Source organism: Ambystoma mexicanum, chromosome 3p (assembly GCF_040938575.1).
Source record: "Ambystoma mexicanum isolate Mex_15411 chromosome 3p, UKY_AmexF1_1, whole genome shotgun sequence".
Classification (NCBI taxonomy): Eukaryota; Metazoa; Chordata; class Amphibia; order Caudata; family Ambystomatidae; genus Ambystoma; species Ambystoma mexicanum.
In genome coordinates this window covers 760418930-760435979 of record NC_090925.1, presented here as the reverse complement: position 1 = coordinate 760435979, position 17050 = coordinate 760418930, and the positions used below count along the sequence as shown (strand labels likewise).

The window sequence follows — 17050 nt, the reverse complement described above, 5'->3', positions numbered from 1 at the left end:
GGAGCGACCGTATCAACCCTGGGAGCAACTAATACCTTGCCGAGTGAATACCATGATTTCCAGGATGTTTTCCGAAAGGACCAAGCCAATACATTGCCGCTGCACAGGCCCTATGACTGTCAGATCGACCTTGTTCCTGGTGCACAAATCCCTTGCGGCAGGATCTACGCTCTCACAGAACCAGAAAACCTTCATTTGAAATCCTATTTAGACCAGTACCTTGCAAACGGATTTATCTGTCCTTCGAAGTCCCCCGCAGCCAGTTCTTTGTTCTTCATACCGAAAAAGGAAGGAGACTTGAGAACCTGTATTGACTACCGCGCATTGAACCAGATCACCATGAAGAACCGCTACCCCTTGCCACTTATCCCTGAGATGCTAGACCAAGTTAAAGATGCCCAGATTTATACCAAATTGGACCTTCGAGGAGCGTACCACCTGGTCCGAGTCAGAAAAGGAGATGAATGGAAAACCGCCTTCCGTACTAAGTACGGCTTGTTTGAATATCAAGTCATGCCCTTCGGGTTATGCAACGCTCGTGCGGCATTCCAGTATTTCATGAATGACATCTTAAGGGAGTTAATTGATGTATGCGCCTTAGTATACATAGACGATATCTTAGTATACTCGGCCTCGGAACAATATCATGTCAGGCACGTTCGTTCAGTCCTCACCAACCTCAGTCAACATCGCTTGTTTGCAAAGCTTGAAAAATGCTTTTTTCACGTCACTGAAGTAGAATTTCTTGGTTTTATCCTTACTCCAGGAGGCATCGGAATGGACGTGCACAAGGTAGATGCCATTCTGTAATGGCATTCACCTACGTCTCTGAAAGGGGTACAAAGAATGCGGGGCTTTGCGAACTTCTACCGCCGCTTCATCCCAGACTTCTCTCAGGTTGTGCACCCAATCACAGTACTATTACGAAAAAACAATAAAAAGTTTGCTTGGACCGAAGAAGCAGAAGAAGCCTTTCAGGAACTTAAATGAAGGTTTACCTTCACTCCAATCCTGCGACATCCTCGTCCAGACCTCCCTTATGTCGTTAAAACTGATGCGTCCAGTCTCGCAATGGGGGCTGTCCTTTCACAGAGAGACCCGGAAACCGGCCAGCTACATCCTGTGGCCTTCTGGTCGAAAAGGTTCTCACCTCCAGAGATTAATTATGCCATCAAGGAGAAGGAACTCCTGGCTGCTATCAAATCCGCCTTTAAAGCCTGGAGGCACTACCTTCTGGGGGCCAGAAGCACCGTTAGTCATCACAGACCACCGAAACCTGCAATATCTCAAAACAGCCAAGGCCCAGTCCTCGCGCCAATTACGGTGGGCCCTTTTCTTCGCCGAATATGATTATGTAATCACATTTCGACCAGGAGTCAGAAACGGAAAGGCGGATGTCTTATCCCGCATGGGCATAGATGAAATAGTATATACAACTACAGACCCAGTACCTATTATACCTGAAGACAAACTCTTGGGTATCACGACAGCCTTAACAAAAGCAGAACTACGAAAAGAAATCCAACGGACAATGAATCCTGATGCCTACCTCGCATGGCAAACTCAAGGAGAACAATATACCATCAAGGACCATCTACCCTTTTTTAGGGATCGCATATATGTACCCAAGAAGGAATTACAACAGCATATTATTTCAAACTATCACGATTCACTGATCGAAGGGCATCCTGGGATCGCCAAAACCCTAGCTAAGGTGAAAGAGAACTTTTGGTGGCCTACCTGGCGTAAGGACATCATTCAGTATATTCAGTCCTGCGGTGTCTGCGTACTAAATAAATCACAGAAACAAAAACCATCTGGTCTCCTACAACCATTGGACATTCCTCCAGTTCCATGGCACACTCTTTCCCTTGACTTCATCACTGATCTACCTCTAAACCAAGGGTTCAACACCATCCTTGTAGTTGTGGACTTATTCTCGAAGATTGGCCTATTTTATTCCTCTTAAAGGCCTCCCAGACGCAGCCACTTTAGCAAAAGTGTTCCTGGAGGGCGTGGTTAAGCTACATGGCTTCCCTTCGGTTCTGGTCTCTGATAGAGGCAGAAGGTTTGTTTCAAACTTCTGAAAAAAAAATGTTGTGCAATGGCGCAGATAGTCGTTCGGCTATCTACCGGTCACCATCCCCAAACGGTCGGCCAAACCGAGAGAACCAATCAGACACTCAAGCTAAGCAATATTTACGGTGCATGCTGCACCACGAACAAAGGAATTGGAAAGACCTACTTTGGATAGCCGAATATGCATATAACAATTCTTTGCATTCAAGCACGGGACAAATGCCCTTCTATACCCTTTATGGCAGACATCCACGTACCTCTGAACTAGACCTTCCAGCCATCTTAGAGATGCCAGCGGTAAAGACTCTACACACAACCATTACTCAGGCTTTCAAAAGGGCAAAGGAACACCTTTATTCATGCCAAAGAAAAACAAGAGATTCACGACCAACACCGGAAAAAGGCCCCTGATTATCAAGTAGGAGACAGTTTGGTTAGCTGCTAAATTCGTACCCATCAAGGGAACCCGGACCTTTCATCCCAGATTCTTAGGACCCTAGACCATTAAGGCAATTATCAACCCAGCAGCCGTGAAACTGGATTTACCACCTAATCTACACATCCACCCGGTATTCCATGTGACCCTCCTGAAACCAATGCAACCTGGCACACGGATTGGGACACCACCTAAGCCCATACTTGTTGACGGAGAACCATAATACGAAGTCAAAGATATCTTGGACTCTAAATACTCTAGGACCAAGCTATATTACCTCGTCGATTGGAAAGGATTTGGACCACAAGATAGATCCTGGGAGCCCAGTGAGAATATCCACGCACCATGTCTAATCAGGAAATTCCATCGGAACTTCCCAACCAAACCTGGGCCAGACAGAAGGAACACCATGGGAGGGGCCTTAGGGGGGAGTGCTGTCACGACCCTCGCCCAAAACCCCCTCTGGCAAACCCATTGGCCAGTTGGAGTCAGGACTCTGGCCTCTAGAGCCTGCCATCCTCTTCAAAAGCCCTCATGGGGCCAGTCCTGGCGCCTATGGTGCCAGGCTCATACACCATGAAAAACAATGTGCTTGGGAACTACTTTATTGTATTGTCCGCCAACATGGAGGCATCCACATAGCTTGGTTTCTAAGAACCAAGCTATTCGGTCTAGTGTTTTGGGTGTGGTAGCCTGGGGACTACTTTACCTGGACTATTTTATTGGGGCTATTTAAACCACACCCGAGCAAGACAACACGCTTCGCGTTACTTTGCAGCTTGCAACGTGAAGCTCACCGTGTCCAGCTATTCCCTCGAACCTCGGAGAAGCAGAACCTGCAAGGAGACAAAAGGAACATCATTAGCAGCAGCATCTTACCTGCAGTCTTCATCTTTAAACCCTCCCAGCTACTGAGAACAGCTTCCTCGAATCTGCACGCCTCCCGGACAGAACAACCTGATAGAGGAAGCTAGAGGCAACATTAAAGAAAGCAGTAGAGACATTTACAAATTACGAACTGCTCAAAAGGCTTACCTGGCTGGTCGCCTCTCGGCTGGCACCACTCCGGACATTCCACTCGCGCTGAAGAACACTGCGACCTACAAGGAAGGAAAACACAGGTCAACAAAGGCAAGACTTTGCAGCGCTGCGCATAGTGCTTACTTACCGCATCATAGCGCTCTTAATGCGCCATCATTTACCAGCGGGGCTCAACCAAGCCAGTTCGCTGCGCTGAAGCTGTGCATACCTAAGGGAGAAAAAAGAGACATTTTAAACAAAGAAAAGCATGCAGGATAGCAACAAAACTAAAGAACAGCAATAAGACCTACCTGAACAATATCAAACGGGCTGGCGTCAGTGAAGTAACTGGACTGCACTCGCCCATGAAAGACAACGCGCCCTTGCAAAGAAGGCAGGACGAAGAGCACGCCTAATTCTACCACAAGGCAGAACCTTCCCTGCAGTCCACATCAGAGCAAAGCTGAGAAGCATACAAGCTAGTTAACCCGGCTGGGTGGCGTCACTGTGGATACCAGGTGAGCGTAACAGCATTACCCGACTGGTAATGTCCCCCTCCTCCGGTTCTATACTTTAGTCTGGTGGCCTCTGAGGGCTTGGTGAGGTTAAAGTCTCCCAGCATGACATTGGGGATGCCAATAAGAAGTGACTCAAGGAGTCTGGGAAGAAGGAATTGAGGACTAGGGCTCAGTAGCCAGCCAGAACATTGAGAGGAGTAGGAGGGGAGGAGTTGAATAGTTGCATATTCAATAGAGGAAAAGTTGTTGTGAGACGGGTTTAGAGCGGCGGTGCTATTGATTAGGAACCCCACACTGCCACCCATCAAACAGGTCGGGAGAGTTTGAGAAGGTAGCAGAGTCAGGGTGGAGGGCTGCTGTAGTAACAGTCATGAGCCGATATCTAGCTGTGTGTGATAGCAAGAAGTGAATGTTGAGGGAATCAAAAGTGGTCAGTGATGTCGGAAGACTTGTCCATGGTCCCACAAGAAGACTCACTCTGCAGGGTGTCCGAAGTTTTACAAGAATGTCAATGGAACAGGGAGTCTGTGTCTGAAATCTTCCAGATCTTCGTCTCTGTCCATTGTTGGCCTTTTCAGAACTGTGCAAAATGTTCAATGCCCTCTTTATGTATCACAGGGAGAGTGATGCCTTTCTCCTTCAGTGGGCTGGTCCGTCGTTCTGTGCTCTTACGGTATCCCACACTTTGACTAGGGGAATCCACAAGCTAGGGTGCTATTTATTGCAGGATGCTATCGGTAGCCCCGTACTGGCCCATGAGGATTTGGTTCTCTGACTTAACCAAGATTGCAAGGTGGGCCCCTCCAATTCTCCGGCAACCACTGAATCTGCAAAGAGGGCAAGAACAGATCCTACATCCCTCCCTTCAATTGCTTTTGGTAGCTCTTTTTAACCAGTCTACGAGAAACATGGGCTTTCAGTGGAGACACTGTCCTTTAAGCAGCTCTTAAGGCGTCCACCAGGCAGCAATATCTATCCACTGTTGATACTTATCACTACACACGGTCACTACTACCACCCACTGTCTCTGTCATGCACACAATGTTGCCCATAGCCACCAGCAAACTCTACACCTCTAACTCTCCCACCACTCTGCTCACCCTCCTCACCACACTCTCTATCCTCTCCCCCTACACTGCACTCCCCTCTATGTAATTAACACTGCTTAGCCCCGCCTCGGCTCCCCTACAACCTACTACCATGTACACCCTGGACACATCACAACAAGCACACCACTCACATGCAGCCATTTCATCTGCACCACCATGCCTCACCACAATGTGTCCCTGGAGGATAGCTCAGCGGCAGCGTGCGCGTCTTGGAAGCAAGATGACACGAAGCAACAACAGGTTCGATCCCCGGGTCCGCGCTTAAAAACCTCTGGGTGTTTAAGCGCGTTATAAATACGCAACTAAGACAAAAAAAGCACAATTACGCAACTAAGAAAAAACAAACAATCCCTGTAAGAGCGCCCCGATGCCTGCGGGCTGTGTGAGCGCTTTAGAAATGTTAAATAAATAAATAAAATAAATAAATGTGTAGACTGAACCGACTCAGAGCTCGCACCCTTCCTACAGAATACAGCTCCCAACCCACCATCACAGCACTTAGAAATGATAGACTAGGCTCACGCTCCACCCACATATTCACCCACCTCTTCGAATACTCCAGCACATGCAAACAGTCACAAACCAACCACATCAGGCCCCACACTGCTAGTGCACATGCCACACCAGACCCAGACTCCACCACAACCTTCACTACCACCATAAACACACACACACACACCGCACATCAGATGTGCCCTCTTCAATGTGCTCTCCCTCCCAGCTCATGCACTTGAAATTCACGACTTCCTAACAGACAAGAACATCGACCTACTTGCCATCACAGAAACCTGGTTACATGAAGCTTCCGGTCCCGCTGTCGAACTTGCACTTCCACCTGGCTTTACCATCCTCAGACAAGATAGACCAGCATGAGTGGGAGGCGGAGTAGCCCTCATCTATAAAGAGAGCCTCCCTCTTTGACTTGAGTCACCCATCGACTAGTGACTCGGACTTCCTATCCGCTAAAAGCACACTGTCCCCCCACAGTACCATCAACATTCATGTGCTATAACGCCCCCCAGGCCTCACACTAGTTTTTCAAGAACACCTCATCCACATCCTCAGTAACAATATCAAGAGCTCCACCAAGACCCTCCTACTAGGGGACTTTAACTTAGGTTTCAATGACACGAAAGATAAACCTGCTGATAACCTCACTAAGGAACTCACTGACTTAGGATTTACTCAAAAAGCCCACACACTCCAAAGGCTGCATTCTAGATTGGATCGCTGACCATAACTGCCTCACCACTATCACCTCTAATACTGCCATGGACTGATCATAACTGTATTGAATTCACTCTACCCATCTCCAAAAGCCACAAAACTCTCCCCCCTGCTATTGCAACCCAAGTGAGAAGCTCCAGGAAGCTCAACGATGATAACTTGCGCCCTCACCTTAATATCACTGAACTGGCACGCCCTTTCTCCAACGATCCACCCTAGCAGACATCTACAAGGATATTCTCACTAAAGCCATTAATGAAATAGCACCAATTGAATGCAAAAAAGAAAAGAAATCTCTACACACCAATTCATGCAGGGGTGGGGGGGGTGTCGGTTCTGTATGGGTGCATGGTGTATTGGTGTATGCTTGTGAGTTTGTATGCTGATTTGCAGGTTGGGGGCTCGGGTCTGTATGGGTGCATGGTGTATGCTAGTGAGTTTGTATAGTGAGTAGGGGAATGGGGTCTGTATGGGTGCATGGTGTATGCGTGTGAGTTGGGGGTGGGAGGTTCGGGTTTGTATGGGTGCATAGTGTATGCTTGTGAGTTTGTGTGCTGGGGTGGGGGTTCGGGTCTGTATGTGGGTGCAGTGTATTGGTGTATGCTTGTGGGTTTGTGTGCCGAGTTAGGTGGTGGGGGGGTTAATGTCTGTATGGGTGCATGGTGTATGCTTGTGAGTTTGTAGGCTGAGTTGGGGATGGGGGTTTGGGTCTGTATGGGTGCATAGTGTATTGGTGTATGTTGTGAGTTTGTGTGCTGTGGTGGGGGGTTTGTGTCTGTATGGGTGCATGGTTTATGTTTGTGAGTTTGTGTGCTGGGGTGGGGGGGTTCAGGTCTGTATGAGTGCATGGTGTATGCTTTTCAGTTGGGGCATAGTGTTTGCTTGAGGGGTGGGGCATATGGGCATAGTGTTTGTTTGGGCAGTGGGGGCCATGGGGCATAGTGTTTGGTTGGTGGTCATGGGGCATAGTGTTTGGTTGGAGGGTGGGGGCCATGGGGCATAGTGTTGCACTCCAAGAGTGAACCCAATAATAAAGCTAAAACAGGCACAGTTAGGAGATGTACATCCTTTGCTTTTTGTGGAAACCTGACTCAACGAAGGCCATACTCCTCTTGGGCAACCCAAACTGCAAAGTATAGCAGTCCAAAATAACGGAATGTCCAATCAAGGGTCAATCAAATGTATATACTTTAAACAGACGATATGCAATACCTAAATAGAAAAAAATGATAACAATGGAAAATGTGTAGTACAAAATATAAATTTGAAATACAAATAAAAATCATTACACCTCAAAAAGGTACACTTTTTCCATGTGTTTAATCAAAATTGGGGGTTTAAAAACCTCCTGGCATGCCGCACCCTGCCGCGCCTACCGCCCCACCCACATTTACTTTTCAGCCCACTATAGCCATCATGTTGGGTACTTTCTGCCCTCTGTCAAAATCATTTGTGCACCCCTGCTCTAGAGTATTGTTTTTTTCTCATTTGGCCATCCCCCTTTGTTCATGTTGCTTACTAGTCTCCCACGAGTATAAAGGAAAGTGGATGGGGCGTTAGAGTAACTTAGTTACTTACCATAGTGACTACTGTATTTACTGTATTCTTAGTCCAGAGTCCCCCTTCCCCCATATGACCTACCTTCAGTTCCCACTGATAAGTGTCTGCCTGTATTGCAACTCCAGCTGTCAAAGGGACTGCAGATTGGGAGCCGAAGAGCGTGTGAGAGGGAAGGGTCCGCTTGCGGACATTCCCGCGTATGCATACTTGGCTTGTTTCAAAATCTGCTGCGCAGAGTGCTCCAGTCCTGTCTCGTCCCTGGAGGAAAGGGGACTATGGACTCTGAATACAGTATTCATTATGGTTAGTAATTTGAACTTTCTCTATCCTTTTTATCCTCGTTAAATTTGCAAACAACCCTTCTGCCTAACAATCTCCTTAACACAGAAAAATATATTGAGGCTGCACCTTCACTGGAAGAGCCTGACTGCCTTAAGCAGCGAGTCTATCAACCTCATTATGAGTTTGGTGGTATCTCGGCAGTAATACCACTAAACGGTATTACCGTTACCACCACTTAGTCTGGCAGTATTACCACTGGATTACAACTAGTGGTAAGCAGTGTTAGTACCCATGAATTGCAGTCCATAGGATTCCAAGGGGATTTTGGCTGTTTTACCACCAGTGGTATTACCACTGATGGTAATACAGCCGATTTGGTTGTTTTGGGGATGTTAAGGCAGAGGAATTATCTCGAGCATTCTGCTAGAGGTGTTTCCTCTGCCCTACCTCCAAACCTGTAGTCTGGAGGTGTGGTAACTCTGTTAGCATGCATTACCACCGTTTATTACCACACTGCCAAACTCCAAATGAGGCCCTATGTGTCTGTGGCTACCTCTAACTTCCTCTTCCCTTTTTTTTTTATTTATAATGGGGACAGCCAGTTTGATGTCTGAATAAAAGCAGCAAACAGGCGCTTTCATCGGGTAAAATAAAGGAAGCCTGGTCTGCTTAAGTTCTCTGCTCCTGCCTATTGGCATAGATGTTTCCGGATGTAACCTTGGATAGCAAGCTAGGAATCACAATGAAACCACTTTTCCGTCCGATTTTTCTCCCATTTTCCTTAAAGCTATCAACCCCGGCATCACTGCATACTCTGGGGGCAAAAAATGTGAGTTATTATCTGAAGAGGGCGAACGTTTCTCATTGTAGCAGGTAGCTCCCGACCAAATTCTAAGCAGGCCAGGCTGTGTGCCGATTATAAAAAGTTACGTGTACAATTCACAATGAGCAAGCGGTCCATGGCACGCCTTTGTCCATGCGTAAATGGAAAATACCAAAATTCTTAAATCTCAGTTTGCAAAATGAAGCCAGAAGTGGTTGAAAGTGTTCCACAAGAATTGTGGGCCATTTGGCAACTAAATCAATACGGTTGTCTCCACGTCAGGAATTCTGCTAGTAACCCCACCTTCAACACAATGTGCTGTCTGGAGGAGTTGGATTAATGGCTGTTCAGTGTACACCACGAAGGCTTGTGCATGTGATTGTGTCGCACAGAAAGGAGCGCTGCCTGCAGCAATCGGGTGCAAGCATGTGCATAGCTACAAGGTCGTGCAGAGCCCGCACCGCCTGACACGGGTACTCGGACCCATGTACAGCGATTGGGAAGTAGAGGCCAGGCACAGTGCCTGTCTGCACAACGTTATGCCGGAGACCTTGTGTATGCGCCAGGCTTATGCAGCAAGAGCATTGGACCGATAGTGCGAGGGTTCTGTGCCGAGCAGTTGGTGGTGGTTGCGGGGACCGTGTTTGAAGAGCAGTGTGTGATGTGTATGCGGAGCATGCGACACGAGCGGCGTTGGAGCAGCCTGTGCTGGATATCTGTGTGCTATAGCGGGGGGTCAATGCGCGTTCTGTTGGGACCGTGACACCTGCATGCTTACATGCTGCCGCCGCCCTAATGGACCATCTTTGCCTTTCTTTCTCGGAGAGCTAATACAAGGGTAATGTAATAGCTTCTATTATCTGGTTAATGGCACTATAAACGGGTCCAATTCGCCTTCATACCCCAGTGTTAATACATAGGCCTAATGGAAGGGGGCGGGGTCATGTCTCTTGATGTAGACGAGGGCCTTCGATAAGCTGGTAATCGCTTAGTAATTTGAGCACATGCTGCAGAGATGCGTGCCACCAGCCGATCAGATTCCAGTCCCAATAAGATGGCTCAGCAGGTTAACTAACACACCTGCTGCAAAACATCTGGGCGTAACCAGCAGGTCTTATGAGCAATGCCACGTCCTCTGCGGGCGTGTGTACGTGTGGAGTACGGTGCCGGCCTCTGACCTGGGGCCCTCCTGTACTTCACAGGCTTAATTCCAATGGCAGGTTTGACTCAGCCCTTCATTCTCCCGAGGATGATAACTTAAGGGCCATAAATAAGGTCATAACACCTAGCATTTCCAGCGTTACGAAACTGCAGGAATTTGGTAGCGTGTGCTCTATATTATGACGTTACAAATGTATTCTACATACCTTAATAAAAATTATTAAAATGAAAAAAAAATAAAAATAAAATGATATTACTCAGTTTGCAGAAGGTGAGCTTGTTAAGGAGTTAATGATCTTGCCACAATGTTGTGCGTTTGACAAGAAAGTCAGAGGTTCCACCCCTCTTAGGATAGCATATGGGGTTATTGTGTGGCTGCAGAGATCCACGTGTAGCGGAGTTACAGTCCTTGCAAAGTAGCTTAGAGGGTAGTGCGTTTACTGCAGTGATCTGCATGTGCCCTAAAAATCGGGGGTTACAATCCTTCAGTACCAACTTTCACCCACTGCCCCACGTTGATGTATACCATGCACATTTTTAAACGGGCTAGTTCCTGAACCATTGTTTGGAAACACCAGGGCTTGAGCACTTTATGAAAAACGCAAGCCTGCAAGATTGTTCTACCCGCAAAGACTTTTTAACTTTCTGAACTTGCAAGGCAGGGGTGCATCTCAAAAAGCAGAAAAATGCACACGCAACATTAGAGAGTTGAAAATATTGGCATTTTGGAGTGGTACAAATGGGCAATTAACACGTATAATGTATTAGTCATAATGTGTGTTTTTTTAAAAGGGATAAACAAGTAAAGTGGGCACATTATCTGAAAAGCAGTACTGCCCCTCGCACTGAGAGCCAGCTGAGAAGTATGAAGTAATGCATGCCCCTCCCCTCTAAATGTGCAGTCCCGCATTACATTCCAAGGTGTATGAGACCTCTTCTCTGTATCACGGAAAGAAAGCTCTGCTTAGCATCTGAAAGGAAGGTGTGTATGCAGCGACACCTGGCCGTCACTTAAGCGCTAATGCTTGTAATAAATGTCAGTGTGCCTCACGTAGACTACTAGTTCTTGCAATCACTGTTGATGTACCAGTTCCCCAGCAAGACATCAGGAAAGGGGGTGTCCAACAGACAGAAATGTTCCCCCTGCTGCAGCCTAGCTCGTTTTTCTGGATTCACATAGAACTCTGGGCATGTTTTTTTTAAATGATTTGATGCTTCTTTATGAAGCAGCACAGGGGCCCACTCGCTGACTCTTCGACAGCTGCCAGTTTGCTCTGGCTTGGGCCCGGCTGCTCCCCTAGAAGTCAACCAGGGCAGTGTAGCCTTCTGCCTGTACCTCCACCCCACACCCGCCCTCTCGTCGGCCGTCCATGGCTGCCCACAGTGTTGGCATTGCTGAAGGAGCAGTTCCCAGGCCAGCATGAGGGGCTAGCAGTTGCAGGAGGTCGGGGCCACTATTTCCCTCTGCACCGGCCAGACGCAGGTAGCTGCTGCTCCATCCCACCAACGCAGTCAAAGTAAAACTAGTATATTGGAGCCTATTTAAGCTACTGTACACAGTGTTGACTAGTGTGTTGTATGGTTGTAGTATTAATCGCCGCCGCTTTCCATACAAAGTAATGCAATCGTTGTCATTGTACAGATGCACACTAATCTCCTGCTTTTCGTTTCAGGCGCGTTGCCCATCATTTACGTAACCCTGCTGTGTTACCCCTCCACGCGGAGTGTGGCCCTGCTGACATACACCGGTCTCTCCAGCTACGCCATCTACTGTGCCATCACTGCCAGCAGCAATGTCACTCGTCTGCGTTCCTTTGCCTGGCAGGCCTTCTTCCGCTTTCTCTTTTTCTACCTGCGCTGGTTGGGCCTGGGCACCGGGCACCCATCTTCACTGCACCGTTACCTGGTTATGGACACTTTGGCCTTGCTGGGGGGCATGATCAACATTTTCCGTGTTCCCGAGCGCTGGAAGCCGGGCAAGTTTGACTACTGGTTCAACAGCCACCAGATCATGCACGTCCTGGTGGTGCTGAGCATAGTCTACCTTCACTGGGGGGTGGTAGCCGACCTCCTGTGGGTCACCAAGCATGTCTGCCCAGGGGACTGAGCTTGCCCGGGACAGCAGCCGGCCAGCGAAGACGCACCTTCAATTCATTTCTGCCCTCCTAGCATCCAGTATTCCGAACATAGTGGAGTGGGGAGAGAGATTAACCAGAAGTATTGTATTTACAGCGTTTTAGGTGTCTGCAAAGTTTAGCCATGCAATACAGTTCTAACTTTTTTACTTAAGGGCTGGAAAGGTATTCCAACCCACAAGCAGTTTAAACTGAGAACTAAACAAAGGCCTCAGGGATTTTTGTGACTGGCGTGAGGCACCAGGTACTGCAAGGGCCGCACGTTGGAGACTCCGGGGAGTGATGGTCGTTGCAACCTGACCGTTGCACAAACTGGTTCTTTATTGGAGAAGTCACAAAAGTCCCTCACTGTCGTCATGTGTTACATTCACCCTCCCAGGTGGCACCATTTATCTTGGACCCTGGGTCGTGCCTGTGTTCCTTGGGTAGAGGAGACCAGGTAGGGTTGACCGGTTTACTGGAAGTAGAGAATAATTGGTGCTTGTAGAGCATATTTGGGACACCCTCTCCACACGAGGCACGGCCCAGACCAGCACCTTGGGATTGGTGGATAAATATACACCTTTTTAGTATCTAAAATAGTTAACATATAGGCATTACTTGTGCAACTGAGAGTGGTGCGTGTCTGATGAGTAGGCCTGGGCTGCGTGTGTTATACATACATGTTAGTTGCTGTGTGAGCGGAAAGTTGAAGCAACATTGTAGCTCGGGAATATCTTGCCTATATGTCTCCTCTCTGTCCAGTCTGTCCATATGGATGCTTCATACCAGCAGAACGCGTTAGTGCACTGTTGCTTTCAGCGTGAGGAGGAAAGAGAGATGGCCTCACTGTGCCTCGAGCGTGTCCATGGAAGATACAATGAGAAGGATGGTTCATGTCCCGCGGGAGAGGGATATACTCCTGCTGCCACCTTCCTACAGCCGCCCAGGTACCCTCTCCCTGCTGCTGTGCCAGTAAAAGAATGCTAAAAGGGTCTTGTTCACTAGGTCTTGGGCTGTGCCGGTGCTGCTAGTCCAAAGGTTTCCTATGTGCGGTCACTGTGAGGAGACACGTGCAATCTATACTATCCACAGCACCCTTTCTGACAGTCTCTAGTCCGATCTAATTGTGGCATGGACATAGTTATCAATAGCCTACGAATGACCAAAACACAGAATCCCTTGCCCACCCCAGCAAAATTGTGTGGTTACGTGTTCAGATGACCAATCTGAGATTAGGACAAGGGAGTGCAGGTTGAGACCTGGAAGTGAAGAGCACCACTCTCCATATTCTGACAGTACAGCAATGTGGCGATGTTGGGGCTCCTGTGAGCTAGTGGCAGCCCAGGCGTAGTTTTTCTTCAGACTGCCGCCCCGTGATAGGTGTTGAATCTCTTTTTCCTTTAGGTAATCCTAATGAAATGGGAATGGCTTGAAGGACCCATAGCAAGTCTTCAAGTGTGGCGATTTGCAAACACACTCTGGTGTACAAGCGTTGAGTCTCACATAATTTACCACAGAAAGTGAGTATCTCTTGTGGTGCAGTGGGATCATTCACTGTGGTACTTGAATCGTTGAACTAGAGGTCTGGATAATTCATGGTTAGATGCCAATCATTTTTTCCTCTGATAAAACATGCCATGTGGTGGAGTGTATCCCTTTTGTGCTCTCTGTGCCTGGATAGTGGACAGGAACTGGGGCCACCGTACAGCAATTTAGTGCTACATGTACCCCTTTCTTGACAGTTCTGTTTAAGAGGATTGGCTTTCTCAGTGCCCCGTAGGATGCGCCCAGAGCAGACTGTTACAGACGTTTACCCCTGTTTGTACAAGGTGTGCAAAGAATGCCTGCACACATCCCATGAAGTTAATTACAATGTGAATGTTGTGCGACCACGTTTACCCATTCACTTCAGCCTCAAAAACACCAAACTGATTGTAGGTAAGGTTATGCAAGATTTTCCTACTCCTCCACGGCGGTCTGTATTCATTACAGGATTCAAAATTGTCCATTTCCCTTGCCAATCCCAGTCCGGGACATAAATAGATATCAAAGTATTGTGCCTGGGAAAGACCAACTGGAAAACTGGAAAACAGGCTCTAGAGATATTAATGGTTATGATCTACAAGCTTGTGTTTATGACAGCGCACTAAACATCTGACATTTCTCACTTCAACCAGAGGACAAGGAGGTGTCTTGTGCCTCATTGCTGCAGAATCCCTTGAAGTGTCCAAGATTGTCCCGATTGCGCTGCTATTGTCCCTGAATTGATCACACGCCTAGGTAGGTGACTTGCACCAGCTGGTAGCTGCCCTCCACTCCAAGACCCTACCTGTATGGCTCAAGAGTCCCTGTGCAGATTCCATGGTTGACCTGGCTCAAGGAAACTGACCTAAACTCATTTTGGCACACAGTCTACCTGTTTCTTCAAAGATCTCTCATTTTTGTCAATTTTTTGGTGTCACTACTTTTTAGGCCATATATTCCTTTCTTCTAGAGTATGTTTTTGTGAGCTGCTGCTGGTTATTCAATTTTGTTTCCATGGAGCCCCTTGGTTCTTCCCAAGCTGCCTTGAGCACATTTTCTCTCGCTCGCAATATGGCATATTTGCAATAGGAGAGGAGTTCTTACTTGAGAAAGTGTTTCTTCATCTGAGAGTTGTGCCCTCAAACATCTCTGTACTATGTTGATTGTGTTTTCTTTGTCTTTGGGGCAGACCTGAAGCATCTCCATGCTCTTCTTTGTATATAATTTATGTTCTTGGTTGTAATGTTGTTATTTAGCTTGTTCTATCTTTTTGCAGTTTTGAACTCCAACAGGCTGAGCTGCTGACGGTCCCACCTGATGGTACCACCCAATACTTAAAAAGTATGCAGTGTTTGTTACACAAGCATTTCTTAGGGAATGTGGATATGCTTACTGTGGTAAAACTGTATAGTATGCACAAGACTGGGATAGCCCCCATCTGAACGTATGTGGCTGTTTTACCCGCAGTGCAATCTATACATGAACAGATGAGCTTTTTAGAACTGGACATTTTCTATATTGAACATTCATGTCAAAGGATAGTGTTACCTAAAATATGTTTCCCTCCTAGCACCCCGACCCTTCTCATTTTCCCTTTCTTAGACAAAAAACGGGTGTAAAGCAAACATTGGTTCCCCTACCTATGACAGCAGCTAACCCATCCCCCTGAATGCCCAATCGGTGCCACTTCTTCACTGTCCTCTCGCTCAGTCGGGACTGAGCACAGGCAGCGCCAACGTTTCAGTGTCACAAGATCAGGGATCTGCAACCTGCGGCTCCGCAGATGTTTCGTACTACAACGCCCATGACTATGCCTGCTACAGGCGAGGGGTACTGGAGAGCCCAAGATTGCAGACTCTGCGCTGGGGTTTGCTTGCTACTTAACAGACATTCTGTCATACTAAAGCATGCTAATGGATGTCACTGCTGTACCAAATGGGTGCCATTTCCCTGGAGGTTCTGAGTTAATGCCATTGCTTGACAGGTCAATTGGGGGTCACTACCACACCAATCTTACGGATTTCACCCTACGGTGTATTGTACCTGGCCATTGAGTGTCATTGCTGCAATGGTGTCTGCTTACTCCAGAATTTCCGTTATTACATTCTGCAATGTGCCACTGGGTGCGTCTGCTGCTCCCTCAGTCGCTCTATAGCCCAGGGCTTCAGGCAGTGCCAACCGTTTGTGTGTCAATGCTGCACTTGTGTCTCTCGGTTTCCTTTAGACTAACAACGTTTTCTCCTGCACTTTTACCAAGTCCGTTACTGCCCTCTTAGCGTGGTGCTCCAACCTTAGGTCAAATGGTCAGGATTGATAGGCACACCAGCATTAACAGTAGCGATCACAGTTTGGTTTCTCAGTAGCGATGTCCTTCCAATGACCGGGAAGTCTCCCTTCCATAATGACTGCCTCATAGGCTACTGTGTTGTTTAGTTCCACGCTTAGAAGTGTACCACAGAGTTTAGTAGAAACTGTCTGTAGTTAGTGGAGGGAGCGAGATATGACGTACTATCTGAGCAGAGGTCTTTCAGCTGAGCTTTCATAAAAATCAAGGTCCAGTGGGGATGTTTCTCTCAGCAATCTCAGGGTATTGGAACCTCATGGGTGTGGGTGATTTTTCAACCGAGTGAATCTTGCAAAAAACTGACATGTCACAAATGTAATGCAACACTGCAAAAACCATAAACATCATTGTTATCAGTGTTCAGTCTACTAAGAGAACTAGGCCAGAAACTTGAATTGTTGCGTGTAACTCAGTAGTTGGATTTAATAAAATGCATTTATTAACAAACCTGTGGTGTTTTCTGCGCTCAGCCGTAAATGATGGCCTTCTACCCCAAGCCCCTGCACATAGGGCAGTATTGTTGAACGGTTTCCAGCATGTGATTTTGTGGACTCCATGTAAGGCCTCAGAAAATTTTGTTTGTTTTAGACAAACCTGAAACCGTTGGATGGCACTTGAGATCGTTTTACCTGCTTTTATAGACTGAAGGGAAAGGAAAAAAAAGTATTAGAAAATCGTTAACTGCCTTCAATGTACTGCAATACACAGTGCAGACAACTGTCTCTTTTAAGAGAGGCAAGTCCACCTATAAAGCAGCGCAGTGTCCGTTACCCCTCAGGTCAGTTTTTCTGCTCCATTTTGATGATTCATGAACACACGTGGATCTTCAGCCCATTTTCTCTTCACCTCT

At 47.3% G+C, this 17050-nt stretch overlaps 1 protein-coding gene across 1 annotated transcript in view; it reads left to right on the top strand.

Moving 5' to 3' along the window:
* PAQR4 (progestin and adipoQ receptor family member 4) overlaps nucleotides 1–16647 on the top strand; it is a 304290-nt gene extending 287643 nt beyond the window's left edge. The window contains exon 3 of the mRNA XM_069651671.1: nucleotides 11889–16647. Coding sequence (XP_069507772.1) covers nucleotides 11889–12322 — 434 coding nt within the window. The 3' untranslated portion in view covers nucleotides 12323–16647. The remainder of the gene's footprint in view (nucleotides 1–11888) is intronic.
* The last annotated feature ends 403 nt before the right edge of the window (nucleotides 16648–17050 follow it).